At 40.8% G+C, this 21026-nt stretch overlaps 1 protein-coding gene across 1 annotated transcript in view; it reads left to right on the top strand.

Annotated features, from left to right (window-relative positions):
- SMPD3 (sphingomyelin phosphodiesterase 3) overlaps nt 1–18321 on the top strand; it is a 33505-nt gene extending 15184 nt beyond the window's left edge. The window contains exons 3-7 of the mRNA XM_009276740.1: nt 6610–6765; nt 10070–10159; nt 11031–11094; nt 16553–16715; nt 18220–18321. Coding sequence (XP_009275015.1) covers nt 6610–6765; nt 10070–10159; nt 11031–11094; nt 16553–16715; nt 18220–18321 — 575 coding nt within the window. The remainder of the gene's footprint in view (nt 1–6609; nt 6766–10069; nt 10160–11030; nt 11095–16552; nt 16716–18219) is intronic.
- Nucleotides 18322–21026: the final 2705 nt, after the last annotated feature.

Genomic DNA, 21026 nt, shown 5'->3' on the forward strand with positions numbered 1-21026 from the left:
GATGCATACATTTTGAAATCGAGACGCTTCTCCATTTTAGCTGTTTGCCTGAACACTCATCAATTAAAATTGACAAATACTTGAAATTCTTGGGAGATGTCTACAGAAAATTTTCCATGTCTCTCTCCTATCTTTTGCATCAGAACTATCAGTTCTATACTTAGAGTAGGTGTAGTAATAAAATAAAAGTCAAATCTACATACCTTTACTTTGTGTAAGATCAGAATTTAATTTAGCCAGAGGGGTGGATATCCTTAGTTTTACTTGATGCAACTGCGATTCTTGTGCTCCTGAGAGCTGGAGAGGACAACATAGCCCTCCTAGACTGCTTGAAGACAGCACGTACGCTGCAGATTGAGGCAAAAAAGTAGTGTATTATAAATGGTAGAACTTCGAACCTAGGTGCTACAGCATGTCTAGCTTAATCCAGTCAGGCAGCTAGCATTCTTTCTGCTTTGTCAGCGCGCCAGTTGCAGAGAGACAGACTTGGGAACAAAACTGTCAGTCCCTGAAGTACATTAGAGAGACTGGATCGTTCTAAAGAAGATTCGTGAATTTTTCAGCTGCACTTTAACAATGTAACGTCCTTCTTTGGTTTTCTATTTTAAACTCTGGAATTACGGTAATGTACTGTGAGATTGCTGTTGTGGAGCTGAGATTTGTTGCTCTTCTAGTTTAGGTTATAAACCTCCATTTTCAGTCCTGTTCTTTTTTACAACTTGGTCATGTAGTCTTTGAGAACCACGTTGTGAAATCCCTAAAACATTGAAGAGGAAGAGGGGGGAGGGAAGAAGAATGGGGAAGTAATGTTCTATTTTCACAGTCAGCCTAAAGCGTCTTCAAGGGTAAAATGCAACCTTTCATTTTCCTACTTACATTCTTGCTTCTTATTTTTAGGCTTATCTAGTTCAAACTACATTCAAATAGAGCAGACAATGATTTAGGAGTCTGACTGTCCTTTGATACATCATATTAGTTTATGTAATGAAATGGAAAACTAAAGTTCGTAAGTTTGGCAGAGCTGTGCTTTCTGATTTGTATCATCTGATTCATAATTTTTTTAATGTGTGAAATGTTATCCAAAAAACAGTTCAACGATGTAAAGATGTGGTATCTATAAAAACAAGCACTGTTTGAAAGGTTAGACATTTAAATCATCTTGTCATGCATGGCTGAGTGCAACTTGGCATCCCTTCTGGGATACATAAACTTACACTTGACAGTTGTGATACTCATCTGAGTATAAAATGAAAGGATCCAACTGCTTATGGTCAGGGACGAACTACTAGTGCTTTTTTCAAGAGATGTGCTGGCTCAACTCTGTTCTGAGCAATTACTATTTTTTCAGACCTGACATTCACCTTTCTCAGTAAAACTTTAGAATTAGATGTAACTTATAGAATCATAGAATAGTTTGGGCTGGAAGGGACCTCTAAAGGCCATCTAGTCCAACCCCCCTGCCATGGGCAGGGACATCTTCAACTAGATCAGGCTGCTCAGAGCCCCGTCCAACCTGACCTTGAATGTTTCCAGGGATGGGGCATCCACCACCTCTCTGGGCAACCTGGGCCAGTGTTTCACCACCCTCAGCATAAAACATTTCTTCCTTATATCTAGTCTAAATCTACCCCCCTTTAGTTTAAAGCCATTCCCCCTTGTCCTGTCGCAACAGGCCCTGCTAAAAAGTCTGCCGCCAATCCTCTCGGTTCTCTACCTATTACTGAATGGTGCTGTGTAGCAGCTCTTTGTTTCCACTGTGGAAATAGCTGCATTTCAGTGACAAATGAAGGGATCCTTTAATGAGACTTGAATGTAATTATTTTCCAAGGGGCTGTTAAGTTTACATGGTTCTTTTATGTCTTTCAATTAGTCAGTGATTAATGTTCTGGACAGGTTTTGCTGCCTAGAATCCACCCACCTCCCAGGTCCCTTTGAGTCATGCCTTTCAGACACCCCACTAAGCCATCAAAACAGAGTAAGCCTCAAGCTATTCCAGCCCAGGCCTGGGGTAGCGTGCTGGACGCCATCTCAGAACCTTGTTCACGTCCCTGTTTTGCATTTGTGTGAATCTAGTCATTAGCAGTAGAGGTGCTGGCAACACGCTTCACTAGCACCAGTTTCAGGTCCCACAAGCCTACACACAGCTTAAGCAGAACTCGGCTCAGGACTGAGAGAGATCCCTCAGTGTTTGAAATTCTGACTGTGCAATCAGGAGTAACTTCAGTGCCAAGCATCCTTAGGCAGTGATTCCACATATGTTTCTGAAATAGCAAAGCTGGCGTATCCACACCGCGGCAGCCTGCCCTTGCCCCCTCTTCTCAGTTGTGCGAACACAGCTGTTGTAGGCTGTGTTGCACTTGACTGGGGACCTGACCTAGCTGAAAAGTAACCCCGCAGAACAAAAGGGTTTTTTTTGTTGTTGTTTTGGGTTTTCTGGTGGTTTGATTTTATTTTGTTTTCCCAGCCTATCCTGGATTAAGTATGTTAGAAGTGTAGGGGTCTGCTTAATCTGTCACACAGTCAGGTGTGACACAGCCTGTCTCATGGCTACACTGAAGGCTTTGGTTGTGACTTGGAAACAGTTTTTTCCTTTTGACTAGGCTTTACATCCTATGCTTTACAAGCTTTTTTTGCTCACCTTCCCCAGGTTCCCTGCCAATATATCCCATAGTGCTTATCAGTGCTGAGAACTCTGGTTTAAAAACCTCCACTGGATCTTTTAATTTCCTCTGACTAGGTCCGTCAGCTGCCTTGTTCAACCACCGTAGTGCTCCTTCTAACATCTTTCAGAGTAGGACAAAACAGTCTTCCTCAGTGTACAGTACCTACCTGCAGTTCTAACTAAAGCCAGGATTTCACTTCAGCATTTCCGAAGTGAATGGAAAGGGCAAGTATGATTATTCTATAATGAACAGAGATGAAGTATTTATTTATGCTGGCTGAAGTTTCCCACACTGCCCTTTTGTCCTTCCACAAAATTTGAAGCTGAAGGGAACTTGCAGAGAATTTGGAAATGCTGACTGCAGGAACCAGTCACAACACAATTATTTGCATTTTTCCAGGCCAGTTACTGAGGAAAACAGTGTAGAACAATTAGCACAAATCTGTATCTCTGGTTAATCACTGGTGGCAGTCAATCAGATCAATGATTCTGTCTGAACATTTAATTAGAGCTGAAGGCTGGAAGAAGTGGAATGTTAGTGTGGGGAGTTACTACCTAGTTCTTTTCCGTTAATATTTACTGATGCTATTTCATTTCAGCAGCAGTTTCTGAAATGTCTGCTCCCCTGATTGTTCTGGATTCAGGTTTGGCTTCTCCTCTACTTAGGAGTCTGATTAGTTCAGTTATCTTCATCTCCAAAGCTATTGATCATTGGGAGCTGGTAACTTCTGCATACAGATACGTGCAGTACCTGCTGTGTAGCTGCAGTAAGCTGGATACCGTTAGTTTAATATTAATCTCAGAAAACAGTTCTATTTGAGTTGCATTAGAGGATCCCATCTTTTGTCATGGAAATGTAGCTCACTTCATTGCACACATTCCACATAGTGTACTGAAGTGCAATTACTTCTATGACCTCTAGTGGGGATAATCAGAGACGCCAGACTATCACAAGTTCTACACTTTTTCTAAAAAGAAATGAAAGTCATGTTTCTAGAGTTCCAAGGCTACTATTTTTCTGTAGAGCCCCCTGAGGTTATCTGGTGTACAGTGCTGCCTCAAAGGCTCAGCATTCTTACCGAGGGAGATGTATGTCACTATGTAGTTAATGCTTTTTTAGTAATAGCACTGCATGTTACCAGACACCTTTCACAATATCCTCCTAAAATGTTTTTGCCTGTCTGTTGTTTTTCTCAAGAGTTTTCTGTTTTGGAGAATTTTACCTTTGTGTGTTTCAGTTAAGTGGGTTTGCTACATTCTTCACGCTGGTCTCTGACAGGTTGCTGCCTGAGTTTTATGCCCATATGGTAATGGCCACACTATTTTATCACTCATCCTAGTGAAGCCATGCTAGATGGATAATTCACAGAAAATGCAAAAAACTCTTGACAGTTCAGGGATGTAAATGCTGGTCTTAAGACAGGTAAGTAATTTATATAATCGGGACTTTGTAGGGAGCAAGACGTTACTGTGTTCTTGTCAACAAGCATCATGCTTAAAAGTTATGAGGAAACAAAGGCAGGCCAGAAGAAAGTACTGGCCTAAGGAGATGAGACAGGATAGAAACATCTAGATGCTGCAGAAGGAGGACAGTCCATGAATTTGAATAAGCTTCACCAGGAATGAGAAAGCTGGGACTGTTCAGCTTCAGCAGAAGGCTCAGGGAGGATCTTACCAAAGTGTGTAAATACCTGAGGGGAGGGTGTAAGGAAGATGGAGGCAGACTCTCCTCAGTAGGGCCCAGTGACAGGACGAGAGGCAATGGGCACAAATTGAAATGCAAGAAATGCCTTTAAACAAAGGAAAACCTTTTTTATTGCAAAGGTGACTAAGCACTGGAACAGGTTACCCAGAGGTTATGGAGTCTCCAACCATGGAGATATTCAAAGCCTGACTGGACACGGTCCTGAGCAACCTGCTGTAGGTGACCCCGCTTGAGCAGAGGGGTTGGACTAGATGATCTCCAGAGGTGCCTGTCAAGCTCACACTTTCTGTGAATCTGTAATTTCGTCTGTATCGTTAGTTAAGCAGAATGTATATGTTAGTCACGCACACCTCTTGTGATTAGTGTCACCTGCTCCAGGCTGTATTTATTCCACATGACCTATTTCTTGTGCTTTTGTCGAGCTATGTCTTCACTGTAGGACTTTCTTGTGCTGTTGTAGCAAGGGGTTTTCCCAAGAATACATTGGTCTGGATTTGTGTCAAGCTGTGTGATTAGGGTACTGTGTGAACTTGAGGTACAAGTAACTAGAAACTGTAGGTTAGGAAATAGATCCAGGAAGCGCTTGTACCTGCTTTTATATTACAGCCCAACTGGTAAAGATTTTTTGGGAATAACATGAGTGGAAGAAAAAAAAACAGATTATTTGCTCTTGGAATTACCAGTCTGAAGAGAAGGGTCACTGTCAGAACCTACTTAAAGCTCGCTCTTTCCCTGGTCATGTTCTTTTCACTATTTCTTTTAATTATTTAGGATTGTATCAAATCATGCTTGGTTGAATATTTCTGACTCAGTTTGTATTTAACTGTAGTTTTAACACCCCCACCTCCCCAAGATGGTCTTGAAAATCCAACCCTTCCCAGGTTGATAGCGGTAGTCCTAACACCTAAAGTTTGTCTGTATGCTAGCGCAGTTACAGTGTGCTGCGGAGTTCGCAATTTAAAAGTCTATAAAGAGTGCTGGTGACAGCTGCAGTTGAGACGAGTGATGAACAAGCTGTGAGGATGTAGACTTAAATATTCACCATCTCCATAGTGGCTGCTGAAAGCAGCTTTGGACATACATAACTGATGGTTCTAATTGTGTTTTACACCTTTTCAATAGCTAGCACAAAGTAGTAAATTAGGTTAAAATAAAATTGTAGTCAGAGTAAGTTTTTGAAGAAAAGTAATGCTGTTCTGACTTGACATATCATGTCAAGTCTGAAACAAGCAAAATTGTAACTGTTAACTATAGGTACAGTGAAAACAAAAGGAAAGGAAAGACAATATGGTAAACAATTATTTCTAGAATGTGTCTCTTCCTGCTCTTTCCCCACATCAAGCTTTTGCTGTAATCATTTTAAGAGAGGCAGTAATTAATTTTTTCTTAGGCTTCATGTCACCTAATGTGCTTGAAATTAAGTGTGGTTAGTTGCTATAATTAAAGAGCTGTTTTATGTGTCAGATGGTTTCACAAACAAAAAATATCTGGCAACCAATCGATCTCAACCCTTTCATATCACCCCTATAAAATGGGGGCACATCCTCAGCACATGGCCTACTGTAACTTCCCTGCAAGTGGTAAAAAGGATCTGGTTCTTTATTTCTGAAGTACTGCCTACCTAAACCTGCATCTACACATACCTTTAAAAATACGAAAAGATACTTCCAGTTTAGGCATTCTCACTTGAACGCAAATAGAACCCCTCCTCGGATGGACTAGTACAGTAGGAGTAAGCTGAATTTACCATTGATGTATATTTACTAGTAACACTTGGAAGTTAAATTTTTCATTTTTAAAAATTAGAAAGCAAAGCAAAGAAGGATCAAGTGGTTTACCCCAGAACGTGCTGTCCAGTTTTGTCTGAAGTAGGATTTTAATGCTGAACTCCTGATTATAAATGTAGTGCGTCAGATCCTCCTCCTCCTGTGGCTAGAAACGTCATCATTTTGGCTGGTTGTCTGCAGCACAGATGCCTTGTCGTCTTACTTCTTCAGATGTGCCTAGTATGATTGATCCCAGAAGGAGATATTTATATCATCAAAAAGTGTGGTTCCTAATGAACTTCATAATGGGCTAAGCACTATGTACTGAGTATGCTATTAGCCGCACCATTTTTTTATCTTGCACCCTTTTTCTCAGGATGTCTAGCAATAGCTTAGCAACTAATATGTGGCTGAGTAACGTGCTAAAAGGAGGTCTTATTTCTTGGTTTGGTTATTTGTTTGTTTGTTTGCTACAGGAGATACTACTGTTCGATGTGAGCAACTGGATATGCTTCAAGATTGGCTGTCCGAATTCAGAAAATCTACCTCCTCCTCCAGTACAGCCAATCCAGAGGAGCTGGTGGCTTTTGATGTCATCTGTGGAGATCTCAACTTTGATAATTGCTCCTCTGGTAAGACAAGGTTTTCCTTTTCCTGGTGTCTACCTATTCCAAAAAGGAATAAGAAAGTTCTAGATTCCTGTGGGTTATAGCAGTATACTAAGTTGTGACTGACTCTTGCAAGGAAAAGACTTAATTGCTACAGATACTTCTAAAAATAGGTACTAGCCTTGAGATGAGCCCTGGAGAGTAGCTCACGCTTATGAGCTCTGCTGAGTTACTAAGCATGATGTTTTTTAAGGCCCAAAGGGCAGTAACTTGTGACTTGCGGTAGCAATAATGAGGACAGATCCAGTGGTTTAGCTTTACTTGAATTAGGTAGACACCTGTTGTCCTAGAATTTTAGTTACTAATGGAAGACATGTATATTTTAGGATTTTTGTGAAGAAAAAGCAGTGAATTCATGCAGTTAAAAATAATTAATGCTGCAGAGAGAACTAAACATTGCTGAATCAGTCTTGGAAAAAATTAACTGATGCTGTGTACTTCTGGGGTTTTTTGTTGGGTTTTTTTTTTAATTTTAATAAATTTTTAATTTTTTTTCTATATTTGGATGCTGAGGGTACTAGAAAAAGAACTCCACAAAGCCATAATTAATGGGTGGTGAGTTCACAGAGATGGTAGCCTTTTCCAAACGTAAATATTATGCTCTGTTAACAGTTAAATTGCCAACATAAGAGTGCAGAGCATTGTTTGTGTGTCCTCTCTGCCTTCCCGCTCGGCACAGCTCAGGTATCCAGCAGAGCTCCTTGCTGGCATTATACCATGGCAATCAACTGCTGGTTTGGAGCTGGCAAATGGATCAGCGGTGGCCAGCGGCCAGCTTGCCGCAAGGCTGATGGCTAAAAGGCCTTTTGCGTGACTCGGCCAAAACTGAAGTGCTGAGAGATGTAGAGCACAAGGCAGGTACAGTGGGGGGGTTCATCAGAGGGATGGCGTCTGTGCTGTGTTACCAGGGAGATGTGCAGTGTACAGGTGAGCTCAGGCTGCGGTATTCAGCAATTCAGACCAGAGTTTGTGGATTAACAGGTGAATTTGTGAACAGCATCCAGTGTGAACTCTGTAGTCTTCAAAAGAAGCCTAGGTAACTGAGGCTGAGAGCAACAACTGAACCAAAAATACTTTTAAGAAACAAAAAACAAGCACTGTCTGATCTCAAAAATAACTAGTATTCTCTGATCTCATGACTTGTGTCAGACACTTGTAATGGAAGATTTTAGCAAAGTTGGAGAAACATTTATTTGGGTAGAAAAGACCATCAACCCAAAACAGCCCTTCTGCTGTTTGTTTTCTAGCTTGTATGTACAAAAAATAAATCAGTCACAACTATATGATCCAAAGTAAACTCAGAATGGTCAGAGAAGGTGCTGGCAAGCGTGCCGAATGGTAAAAGAACCCATTTTGCACTGTGGAGGTGAACAATACGTGGTAACGGCTACAGAATACTGTAGTTAAACACATTATTAGGATAAAATATAATGGTAGCAGTGGCAGTGAGTTTTTAGGGAAGGAAGGAAAGAAGAAATGTGGTCAGTAACAGGTCCTCAGCCAGCCAAGCTGCTACGCAGACAGGCTGAGGAGGCAATTGCAGCAGTCCCGATGAAGGGAAACAGAAGCTGGGGGATACAAACGGACCCATCTGCTGTGATTTGACTGTTTCACTTGCAATATTGTTGGTGGATGGAGTGGCCTGGAGGCAAAGATGTCCATCAAGGAAATAAACAACCTGCTGCATACCAAAGGGGAGGCTGCCCAGTCAGACTGCAAATGGAAAGTGAGTGGGGCTGTGCAGCATGGGGAGAGAGAGGGACTGGAGTCAAGCTGTGAGGCAGAACATCTGGTCAGCATTCCCTGCCTGGGAAGTTTTGGCACTCTAACCAAGACCTTGCACAAGAATTACAGAGTATAATTAATGCTGTTGTGACCTGTCTTCTTAAAGCAAAAGTAAAAACAGCTATTTGCTTTTGCAAATAATAGTTGTAAATATTGCAACCACTACTAAAGAGGATTGAAAAGTAGGTTATAAAAAACCATTTTATTTTTGCTATCTCTGCAGTTTATTTACATCCCCCTCCCCTTTAAAATTCACTCAGCCTGGAAACTGAAATTAAGCTGGCTATTTCATTTTTTTATTTTTAGATTGCTTTCTTATGCACTAAGCAAGATTAATGCAATGTTTTAAAGTCTTCTCCTCCATTTTTACATTACTCCTTGTTTTAGGGACATTTGTTAGCATTGCAGAGAATTAACATTTTAAGATTACTTTTTTTTTTAAACAATAATCAGCCGCCTGTAACTCTGTAAATGATTTTCTGTATTCTTTCCCACTCCACAGACTGATACGGCAAGTAATTAATGTTTCGGTGAATATCAAGCTTCTATTCTTAGATGTATTGACAGTACAGTTTTCAAAGATCTCCAGGTCCATGAGCAACCTTATGCTTATGACAAATTTTCTGTAACTCAGTTTTCCCCTCCAGCCCTACAGAACATTATGACAACATTCATACAGTGAATTCACGCTTATTGGGAACATTATTAGAAAGTTAGGTCCTGTCAGGTTGCTTTGGACTGACTTGTGTAAAAGTCTATTATGTTTTTAAACCTTTTAGCGTAAGATAAAAAGCCTTCCAGTCAGATAGGTTAAGTTTGACTTGTCACCATCAGTGCCACAGTTACAAATTAATCATGACAAAATTTTAATCTGTCTTAGATGGGTCATGCTGATTATGTTTAGAATGTCTTTAATGCTTTAGATAGTATCCCAAGCAAATTATGAATTGCCTGTCCTTTCTCTTATCTATTATAGCTTGGAAAACATTCAGTGAATTCTTCTGAAGCATGTAAAGCACAAGCTTTTATTTTCAAACTTACTGAGATATGTATATACACCCACAAACCATTTACATTGTGAAGCCATTTACATTGTGAAGTCAGTCCGATTCTCCGTTGTGTGATCTATCGCAACTAAAGTTTTGTACCAGTGTAAGCAATGCAAAGTCAATGGCAGGGTAAGGAAATACGTTGGAAACCCTTCACTTCAGTTTACAGCTAGAAACTACCAAAAAATGTCTCTCATAGAAAGACTTTGTAGGAAAGCACTGTTATTAGCAAGCACTTGTTGGAATTTCTAATCAAGACAAGATATTGCTGTGCATGTAAAGCTACTACTGAACTGGTTCAAATCCACCCCTATGTATGTATACCGAGTAGGAAGGAGGACTTGCCTTTTCCGTTGTGGCAGAACACAGAGTTGTCCACAGGTTTACAACACGTAGCTGATGTGCCTTTTCTTGGGCTTGTTCCTTCCCTGCAGAGGACAAGCTGGAGCAACAGCATTCTCTGTTTACACACTACAAAGACCCATGTCGAACTGGTCCTGGGGAGGATAAACCATGGGCAATCGGTAAGACCTTCTCTAGCTATCAGTGTCTGAACATGTACTTGTCTGTCAGTCGCACGACATCTATAAGCAGCAGGTAGTTCAGCTAACTGGCGGTAAGAATTTGGTGGAGACCAGGTATTTACAAGGGGTGTTTCTGTAGCATATATTTTATAAACCATAACAGTCTTGCTGAATTATAATTAAGAACCAGAGATCTCAAACTTCAGTCCACATTCTAGAATTTATGCATCAAACTACTTGAATGCCTTCCCACACCTATTCTACTTTTAAAATAATCTCTACATTACTGGGGGGGGGGGGGGTGGGGAACTAATTGTTTGTTTTCTGTACTTTCTGCATGCAGTGAAAGCCTGCAGCTTTTGATCAGAATGTTCCATTTGATGTTCTATAAATACTGTAAGTGAGGATGTGATCTAACAAAGCAATTCAACAACACTATGAACTGGTAGGGTTCACCTTATAAAAGGTTTCATGGAACTCCGAGCTATTTGTACCTGGTGAAACTCAGTTGAACTTGGTGAAGTTTTAGATCAGGAATTAGACTTTCTCTAGAGGAGCAATTATAACTGTGAAGATACTAAAGGTAAGAATGTGGAACTGTTTAATAATGTGGCTTTACTCTGTTGTAGCAGAAAAACAAAAAAATCAGACATTGGGGCTGAGAAACTGGAAGGGCAGAGGCAACATTTTGAAAGATGGCAGGCGGTGGGGAGGTCTGGATAGAGAAGTGAACACAAAGCACTCTCAGTCAGAGCGGTCCCCTCTCCCCCACATGGATGCTGTCCTCACACACCTGTGCCCCCGGAAGCTTCCCGAGAGGCAAGTCACAGGAGGTATGCTGGGACAGTCACATCTCCCTTTCTGTTCACAGGTACCTTGTTGGATCCTGAAGGATTATATGATGAAGAAGTGTGCACTCCAGATAACCTACAGAAGTATGCAATTCCTAATCCTCCCACATGCTTTAGACAATTCCTTAAAAAGCCGGTTCATCGCTTGCTATTTAACATTTCACAAATTGAGGGGTGGTTTATGGACTGAAAAAAAACCCGAAACAAAAAAAAAACCAAACCACCAAACAAACCAAACATAATTTTTTTACTCAGGGGTACTTGGGGAAGAGGAAAAAAAGGGAAGGAAAAGTGGCTGCTTCCCTAAGTCTAATAGAATTGGCGTCAATGGGTGAAAAGAGGAGCGCAACCGCAGTCAGTGTTTTTATGTCTCTGGAGTTGGTCCCACCTGGGCAGGCCCATAGGACAAGAAACTCTGAGCACTACCAAAAAGGGGGTGCGGACAGCTTGTCTGAAAGGCTTTCTGCAGGCAGCCAGTTCCGTGGTCACGGCACTGTAAAGGACAGCAACAAAAGGAAATACAGTTCTCCTCAAATAAAAAACCCATAAAGTTTAAAACACCACCCCCAACCCAACAACTAATTACCCATTCTAGAAGGCTTGCAGAATTCGATACACCTAAAAAAGCAATCTCACAAATATAGAGAGGAATTAAATAGCACATCAGACATAACTACGAATATGGCTTAATACCCATCAGTGATACCAGCGTGGCATTACTTTTAAGGAGTGTTTGATACTGAGAAACAGGTATCTTTGGTTTTAGCTAGTGGACTTATGAGAAATACAAAGAAACTTAATTTGCAGAAGTCTTAAGATAAATTTCTTGAATATCTGTACCGTTTGCTAAATAATATGCCAGTGGAGAGAAATTAATAGGCTTTGTACATTTTAGAGCAGCCCTTAATGAACGTGATAATCCTTTTTGCACCTTTTCTACCTTGAAGGCTAGTTTAATGGACTAAATATATTACCATGACTAACTATGAAAGATGTTCTAGCTGTTAATCACCAAAATGTACTGAAGAGGTAAAGTTATTTGAATTAATGAGTCTGTGCAGATGCTTCAGTTAACACACGTAATGGAATGTTACATTATGTAGGCACAGTTTATGTTGGCATTTTTACTCGCGAAGTGCAGTACACTGCATGGTATAGATGGACACTTAGTTGAATGTATTAGGTGAGGCTACCCCTTGAAGTCGTCTTTGTATCAGTTTTGAACAAAGAAATGGCATTCTAGACATAAGGTCTGCGTTTAGTTTATATTCAGAATAAGGATTTGTTACAGCAAGTCATGCTTTGCGCATTCAAGAGCCTGCAAAATTTCCAGGCGTTTCTATTCACGTATTGAAAATGTGAATTTGGTACATGTGAAAGGGATTTCTGGAAAGCAAAAGTAAGGTAATTTGGCCCTATAATCAAGTTTGCAAATGCAAATCTGTATGTGGGTGTAACGTTCTATTTTATGGTTCCAAGAGCAGGCTTGGAGCTTTTTAAAAAAAAAAAAAAAAAATTTAAAAAAAACCCCAAACCAAAAAAACCCTCTGTGTTTTTAAGTGGCCTTTTGAGACAATCTGTCACCAAATTACTTCTGGGGTATTTTGTTTTATTCCCTGAAGAGTTACTTGTATTCAGCAATGAAGTTCCACTGGCAAATACATGACTGATAGATGAAGAGCCACCAAATGATCAATGAAGATTTTAAGAGTATTACTTCTGCTACGACTGTGCATGTACAGAACCTCGGTATGAGATAACTGGAAAATATTCTTGAGAGTTGGTAACAGAATATACGTAAGACTTTTTGCCTACTAAATGTGGCTTTCAGTTTTCTGCAATATGTTATAATTCTCTTAAACTGATGAAACCCCCCCTGTATTAGACCAGAATTTCCCCTAGCTCTTTATGCAGATCTGCAGGGAAACAGGCATCTGCAGGTGGACATTATGTAGACGTGCTCAGGAACCATCACTTCCACGAGAGGCCAAGAGAGCCTGTCCTCCCATCTCTGCAAGGGACTGGTAAACATAAAAACTGCCAGTAAGTTCCGTAAAATTTAAAGGCATTGATGGAATCTGGGCTTTAAAGACATTTAAATGTTAAATAGTACAGAAGCTGAGGAGCACTGTCTAGCCAACAGGTATGATTAATGTACACAGCAAAACAGGGCACAGCCTAAAATTGATCCGTTCTCAAATTTTTCAATAGTAAACCTTGATCAAGCTTTACAGACATTTAAAACAGACTTTTAAATTGACAATGTAAGCTATGCAGAGAATTATTTCTTCATCAGCACTCTACTTTATAAATAAAATTAAGTAGTTCACATTACTAAACTAATTAGGCCATAAAAGCAGAACAACTAGTTCTTAAATATCTCTCATGTTAAGTACAGCATATGTAAAACATCAGACTAGAACAACATACTTGGTACAAATAATGAGCAAGTCATTTATAATTATAGAACAATTAATAAGCTAGATGTAACAATCTGGGCCCTACCACAGTGCTGGAAGCCACACAAGCTTCTGCTCAGAAAGGCTTCATGAGATGCACACAAATAATCTCATCTCACAAAGATGATTGTCACCTTCAAGCAAAGCACTGGGAGAAGCCCATCTTTGCCTCTAAACCCCAAATAGAGTCTGGCACAGGAGAGCGCATTACAGCACAGCTAAGAAACAAGATTTAAATGCAAATTTTTCCAGTCTCCACTGCTGGACAGTGGCTCACAATTCCGGACAACAGGCTGCAGCACCAGTAAGAAAAGTCTTCCTTAACTTGGGTGCTTCTCGCCTGAATGAGAGAAGATCCCTCGAGCTTTATGATGAGGGAGTGAGTTTTGCTTTACAGCTCCCTTACATACACTGCTCTTCATGCTCCTTTGTTTGTTGCCACTGCAGTCAGCACTACAAACCAGCCATCGGCCAGAGAGCTGCGTGACAGAATTTTTGTACTTGAACTTTGGAGGTATTTGGGACTGACAGTCTTTCAAGGAAAAAATAAAGTTCCAATTACTTTTTCTCCTCCCTTTCTTTGTGTCCTATGAATTAAGACAGTTATTCTGACAAAATTCAGGTTTTACTCATTCATAATTAGTTATGTTCACTTAAATTGTTAGCATTTAACTGTTAGCACGGCATAGCCGGATGTCCAGTACTTGTGTCTACTTCCTGTAGAGACAAACAGCAAACCATCGCATACAAAGTGGTACAAGTTTTAGTCAGAAGCAGATGCATGCACGTTTACAATTTGTTTTCCTCACGTATTTGGAATTAACATTTCCCTTCTGTGAGCAGTTGTGCAGGTTAAGTGAATACCCAGCGTCACAGACTTTTAAAAGGACAACACTGAAGCTAAAACAAATTCATCTTTTAAATTAATGCAAATAATATTTTTTTTGCAGTAATACTGCAGCGCTAATCAGCAGTTTCTTCTACTTTGTTACTTAATTAGCTTTGCCAAATACAAATACTATTTTTGAAAGAGGTCAGTCCCATCAAAGAGCTTGCTTTCTTAAACCTAGAAAAAGAATTTCGGGAAGTGAATCATTTGCAGTAACTCTCTGTAGAATCAGCTTGCCAGTGGGGTGCAGACAGTAAGCTAATTTAAGGCGAGTTATTAGATGACAGTCTAAAACTGACTAATGCATAAAAGGAAGTTTACTTTCATAAACTGGCTACAATAAACTCGTAAGAACCTTCAATACCTCACAAAGTCCAAAGGGGGTTAAGAAAAGTTCTGATTAAATAACTACATGACCAGAATTCTGCCATTGTTACCTTTTGAAGGCACATAAAGTACTTCTTGTATGTATCAACTGACCCAAACTTACAGATTCTAACACTACTGAGACCTAATCAATTGTAGCAAGTGCTGTGTCCCCTCTGCCACCATTCAGATCCTTCCAAAATTTGACAAAGAAACCACTTGAAGCTCAGACATTAAAACACATCACCAGTCTGGTGTTTGTCTCTTGGTTTTCCTTCATTCTGTACTCTCACGTGCATGCACTAAAAAAAAATTCCTAAACCCAACCCCATAAAACCCATCCAAAGTCAAGTCTTAAAAACTGGGTGATCAAAGATATCTTACTTTTTTCCAAGGTGAAATTAAAGGCTTTGTACCTGCTAGGACCCAAGTTCATGGCTCAGTGTTTCTCCTGTGACAGTTGATGGTGTAGCTTAATGGCGTAATCAACTCTTACAAGGGAAACCACAGAACCTTGAGCTCAGGTTTTGGCAGGTAAGTAAAGGAAAATGATTTTCAAGGAGGTGGTTTTGAAAGCAGTTTGTTTGTTTTGAGCCAGATAGCTAGCAAAACACAACCTGATCTGTCCCTCACTGCACACATGGCTACCATGCAAAACAGCTGCGATGATTGAACTTGATATTAACTATCTGCATAATACCCTACACCCGCAGCTACCGTGTGCAACTCCTGCTTTTGCATGCACAGTTGTGTCTGTTGCCTTTAGCGCTCATTTGGTACATCTTTTAAATAGAATACAAGAAGGTAAACCAAGCTTCCTTTTAAATCCAATACAACAGCAAAGCAATAGAGAACAGCACAGCAGCACAGAACTATTGTAAAAATAGAGCGACAGGGACCTCTGTGGGTTCTCTGGTCCAAAGTCACGTTCAAAGCAGGGCTAACTGCAAAGTTAAATCAAGTTGCTCAGGGCCCTAATAGTCTTCTGTATAAAACCTACTGTTAAGGTTTAAGCACCCAAACTAAAAATTTTAATGGGAGAGCTGCAGCTTATTTGCCTGAACAGAAGACTGGTACCTAGAAAACTGGTTCTTATTTTTGACTGCCTCTGTATAAGGTCTTGGGCTGGGTAATCTCCATGCAAGATGAGGGCAGTACTAACACACCCAGTGAGTACGTCCATCTCTGTAGAGGAGTCTGAAGAGTGTCACATAGAGGAATCAAATAAATTAGGCTGTCGTTACTAGTGAAGTAAGAGCTTGGGGTCCAAGCCACAGTACTCTGATGCTGAGGCTTGCTCAAAACCAACTACCACGTGCCCAAATGTGTGCTCCTGAAAACCATTCCTCATCCATACCCTGTCTGTAAAGCTGGTTGTCTTATTTCAGAAGGGGTCGCTCTGATCAGAATGGAGAGGTTTCTATCAAAGTACTCAGGTTTGTTCTAAAGTAATCCATGAAACAGTATCCTCCTCTGCTGGATTCAGCAACACTGGAAATCAGCGGAGGGGCTGTGGGCTGCAATATACTACAGATAGCAGGCAGGCGAGGTCCTCCTCTCAGACGTTTTGTCTCCTGGCTACAAGGGTAGGTCCGCCAGTACAGCACCAGTGATGCCAAACCCGCCATGAGTCTTTAAGAGCACTGTCAGCAGTTAGTACAGCCTCATACCAGAAAACACGTTTGAAAGAAGGCGTGCTTTACGAGTTTAACAGTCCTTCCGGACAGGCATTACCCTTACCAGCGACTGGGAGAGAATCTAGCGTAATGCACGAAGGGACAGAATGAGCAAACATCTAAAGCACTTGTTTTGTTTTTTAATGACATAGGGTGCTGGAAAGTGAAGAAGGAAGGAAAGGATACTTAGTCTATCCCACCAGCAAGAACCACAGTTCCAGTCAAAAGGGGAGGAAGGCATCATTGAAAGGAAACGGGAGGAGGATTGACTATATGCTCTATACAGAAGAAGGTCTCTACCTGGAATGGAAAGTGGTGAGTTTCAGAGTTGACAAAAAGAGCTGTAACTCACACAACAAACTTGTCTGGATGGCACTGTAGCCTGTTCTGCCCAGGTTGAAATTCATACTCCAAGAAGAACCTGCTGCTTTGCTATCTTCTACTTTTGCATGCAAGTACCGAGTTTGTAAACCTATTACATAAACAACTTTAAGGCAAATTTAGGGATTCTGGTAGCAACACTGGTAGATGCGCTGCTCTTCAAAAACAAACAAACAAAACCCCTTGTTTCCGTTCCGTAACTTTTTGCCAGACTAAGTGTTTTGGCTGATGCTTTCCGTGCCAGCAGTCTGAATATTTTTTTAGTCTTTTCAAGTGTCTGGATGTTCTTTTATTATGCCTGTGAAAACCTACCTAAATTACAAATCTGTGATGCGCAGGTAGAAGTTGACACGGGCTAACCAGAATGAGAACTTGTAGCGCACTGTCTGCTTCCTGGTGTAGGACCTTGCCTTATACAGAATTCCACAATGAAAATGAGAAACTAGTGCACACTTATTTACCATACCCCATTGCAGTTGCCGCAGAAGAGCAGGCAGTAGAGCAGTTCAGCATAGCTTAGTGCGTGATACATCAGTCTGTTTGCGCTCTGTTTGCATGCGCTCTGTGGACACAGCAGCTTAGCAGCTACATTCTTTTCAGGCTTCCTGTTTCAGATGCACAAATGCCCGTGGTGCATCTGTATGGTAAACCCATCTTACATTTTGCACAAACAGCAACAAAACCAGTATTTGAATAGTTTTGACCCAGATTGGGTCGTGGATAAGGCTCATGCTGGCAGCATAAAGAGAACTAAAATACCTGTGCTTCCTGCAAGCAATTCCCAAAGTACTGGCAAAGTTAAGTACCTGGCCATAGGAGGGGACAACTACATTGCATCAAGTGAGCGTTAAGGTTGCCCCATCCAGCTTTCAGAAGCTGGGAAGCACGCGGTATTTCCTACAGAACTTTAATTTGGTCCTATGAAATGTTGCCAGAACAAAGGCTGGAATTCAGAGACGCAAGGAGCAGGGTTCCTGATCGCCTTAAGTTCCCACAAAGTTTAACACCTCAATCTAATGAAAACAGGCTTCCTTTTTAGCTGCATGCCATATCTAGTAGGGTACAGCCAGCCCCTCCTCCCAGGTGAGTACCTCCTTACGCACATGGATTACCTACTGCAGCACTACAGGTAAGTCTGTCTGGGACAACACGGGTGTTACCGTAAACGGAAAGAAAAGGTACAACAGATTTCATCCCGACTAGTTCAACTGTGTATCGTATAAATGGTTCACCTCATCAACTGCACCACACTGACATGCCCTGTGTGGCAGACAGTTCACCATTAGCCCAGCCAAGCTAGACTGGTCCCGTACATCTACTAATACAGTAACACAGTTCAAAGTAAACTAAAGAGAGGCATAAAAGCTGAGTCCTGGCGTGTGGTATAACAGATCAGTTTGCCAATTCCTTCTTTCTTACTTTTGTTTTCCTTCTGCAGGAAGTGGAAGAGTTCAGCTTTATTACCCAGTTAGCAGGCTTGACAGACCACCTACCAGTAGCAATGCGCCTCACGGTGTCTACAGGAGAAGATGACCCTTAAAACTGACCGGCTTAGAAGAGGGAAACGTTAATGATATTAAGAAAATATCAGAGGATAAGAACGAACTATTCTGGTGCCACGTTAGGAAAGATGACCAGACCTGACCCGGGCTACTCCCAGAATGTACCAACAGTGGCGGATATAAAAGGGAAGAAAGGGAAGGGGTTGTGGCCAAGAGCCACTGTCACAAGTTGCTCAGGCAACAGGGCAGGCCTGTACTACAATGCTTTCACTGTGGACCGAACGGAACCAAGACAGAAGTCCTAATTCCTTCTGAACCAGTGCCATTCTTACAAAAACATGTTTTTATACTAATATATAGCACAATTTAGTTTGTAATTAGTCTGTGAGTTAGTGCTGCTCAATGGTTTTTTGCATCATTTCTTTGTATAACTAAGAAGCTAAAGCTTTTTTTCTTTTTTTAGCCTGTTAAAGTTGTAGTAGCGTGCTTGCATCAGTAGCATGCGCCCGCACTGCATGCCACTCTGAGATAAACTAGTCAGTAAGATACCGTGGGGAATATCAGAATGGAAGTGAGTTCAGAAATCAGATACCAGCCAAAGCAAGGCATTCTGGGACTGGCAAACCTTTCTGTCATTACAGATAGACCCTAAGACAAACAAACAGAAACTCTATTCAATTTGCAGACCAGTATCTTCCTGTCCGATTTAAGGACACTTAAAAGATTTGGAATTTTAAGACTTTAAGAACACAGTTCTACCCTTATTCCAGCTGTGTTGCCACTGAAATTATGAAGTGTTTTGCCTGAATAATGACTCCAGAATTGGGCCTTTAGCTTTTGAAGCGCAACTTATTCCCTCAAGAAGAAATATAGTTCCCCTGTAAAGTCTTTTCTTTCTTTCCCATCCGTGGGGCAGTTCTGAATTACGGTATGGGATGATATGTATGTTACAGTAGAGTGAATAGATTCCTGTAGTACCATTGGTAACACCAGAGCCAACATTCTGCCTTAACTAGAAAGAGTAAGTGGGAAATAGCTTGTAAAATGCATGCTAGATATAGGGTTAAAATAAACATAAGTGACATTTTGGGAGAAAAAGCGTAGAACAGTGTATGATTGATAAGGCAGGATAACCTAACAATTTTCCAAAGGAATCAGTACGCTTAAAGGGAAAGTGTAGTGTGGCTAGCTACTAGAGAACAGACCTCTGCCTCTCAGCCTTGGGTAACGACTTCCTACGAGCAGAGGCTTTGCCTGTGTCTGCGAGGCAATTCTCCGTTTGTTACGCACTCACAGACTTTCATAGGGGTCTTGCCATCTAATTCTTATGTTCCTTCCGCTGCAGCTCTTCAAACGTGGGGCTCCCCTCTGCCATTTTATCCCCATGACCTGACCTACCCAGCCTCTGTAAGCTTAACACAAATAATGAAAAGCTGAGAATCAGGTCCACAACAAGACTTGGGATTTTTTTAGGGATTTAAATTCAGAAGGGTTTGTGTTGCTGGGCAAACAATGACCCCTTGCTTTTAACCAATACTTAGTTTCTTCTGCCTACTTCCTGTTCAGTTTTAGTGTTATTTCCTCTTACATTACAAATTCGCTGCATTGAAAAGAGAAGAGTTAATCTAATACTTATGCTCGCTCCATTAACTAAACTGTTTTAGTTACGCTGGCCACAAACTCCTGAAGATGCTCTTGTTTTGGTTTTGTTTCCACCTGCTAGGAATCAGCTTGAGCTAAATCAGAATAGATTTAAATTAGGAATCCCAGTCTGCACAGCCTCTGGTACTGGCTTAATTAGCTACAGTAAACCACAGAACTTCTACTTAGATCAGCCTGATTTTGCAAGCAGAGAAACTCACAGAAGTACTGGACTAACAGTATTGGCTAATTCCAAGTAGGTAGCAGGCCACTTCTCACGCTCTCCCACTGCACCTGGTCTCGACACGTTTTATGCCTCATTTTCCAGTCCTGGCATCCCTTCAGCAGAGACTGCCTCTTGAAAGTGTACTGTGCCAAACCATGGGGTAGTCTGCAAGTGTAACCCATGGGAACTCAAAAATGGAACCAGACTCAATTCCCCTTTTTGATAAAATTAGGAATTCAAGTTTACAGCATCAGAGACTTTAGTGTACTATCCCAGTGCACCACCAGTTCCCCACTTTGTATGTTTCTCTTTATACAGAGGGTACACATATGTGCAATGTGTTTTTCCGGTTTCTTATCTCTCCACCCAATTCAGAAAGACTTGTACCTGAAACAATGCTTTTAATCCTATTTTCTACTTTGCTTGTATTTTATTAACCTTTTTAAAAAAAAAACAAACGGTACCAGTAGCAATTTGTGTGCTGTCCAGCAGCTATTTCTCAGTAGTAAGATTAAACAGAAGGTACAGTATTTTTAATAGCTTTCCTAACAATGTAAATTACAATTTGATATCAACTTCACTAAGTATCAGTTGCAGGAGCTGAATTTGACACTGTGTGGGATATAATCATAAAACTACTGCCAAACAATGTTACATTTACAGTAAAACTAACATGGTCTAAATTACTTTTAAATTAGTTCTGTGGCTTTGTGCTGACTAAAAACCAGGCACTTTTGTCAACTTTTTGAGATACGTTGAGAAATATTTTTTCAAATTTGAAGTAAACTGTTTTAGATTTTGATGTTCTTCGTTTCTCAGTGATCAAGAAATGGATAGTTGTAAAATGTTCTCTTTAAACACTACACATACATTTAA

This window comes from Aptenodytes forsteri, unplaced genomic scaffold (genome assembly GCF_000699145.1).
Source record: "Aptenodytes forsteri isolate BGI_AS27 unplaced genomic scaffold, ASM69914v1 Scaffold33, whole genome shotgun sequence".
Classification (NCBI taxonomy): domain Eukaryota; kingdom Metazoa; phylum Chordata; class Aves; order Sphenisciformes; family Spheniscidae; genus Aptenodytes; species Aptenodytes forsteri.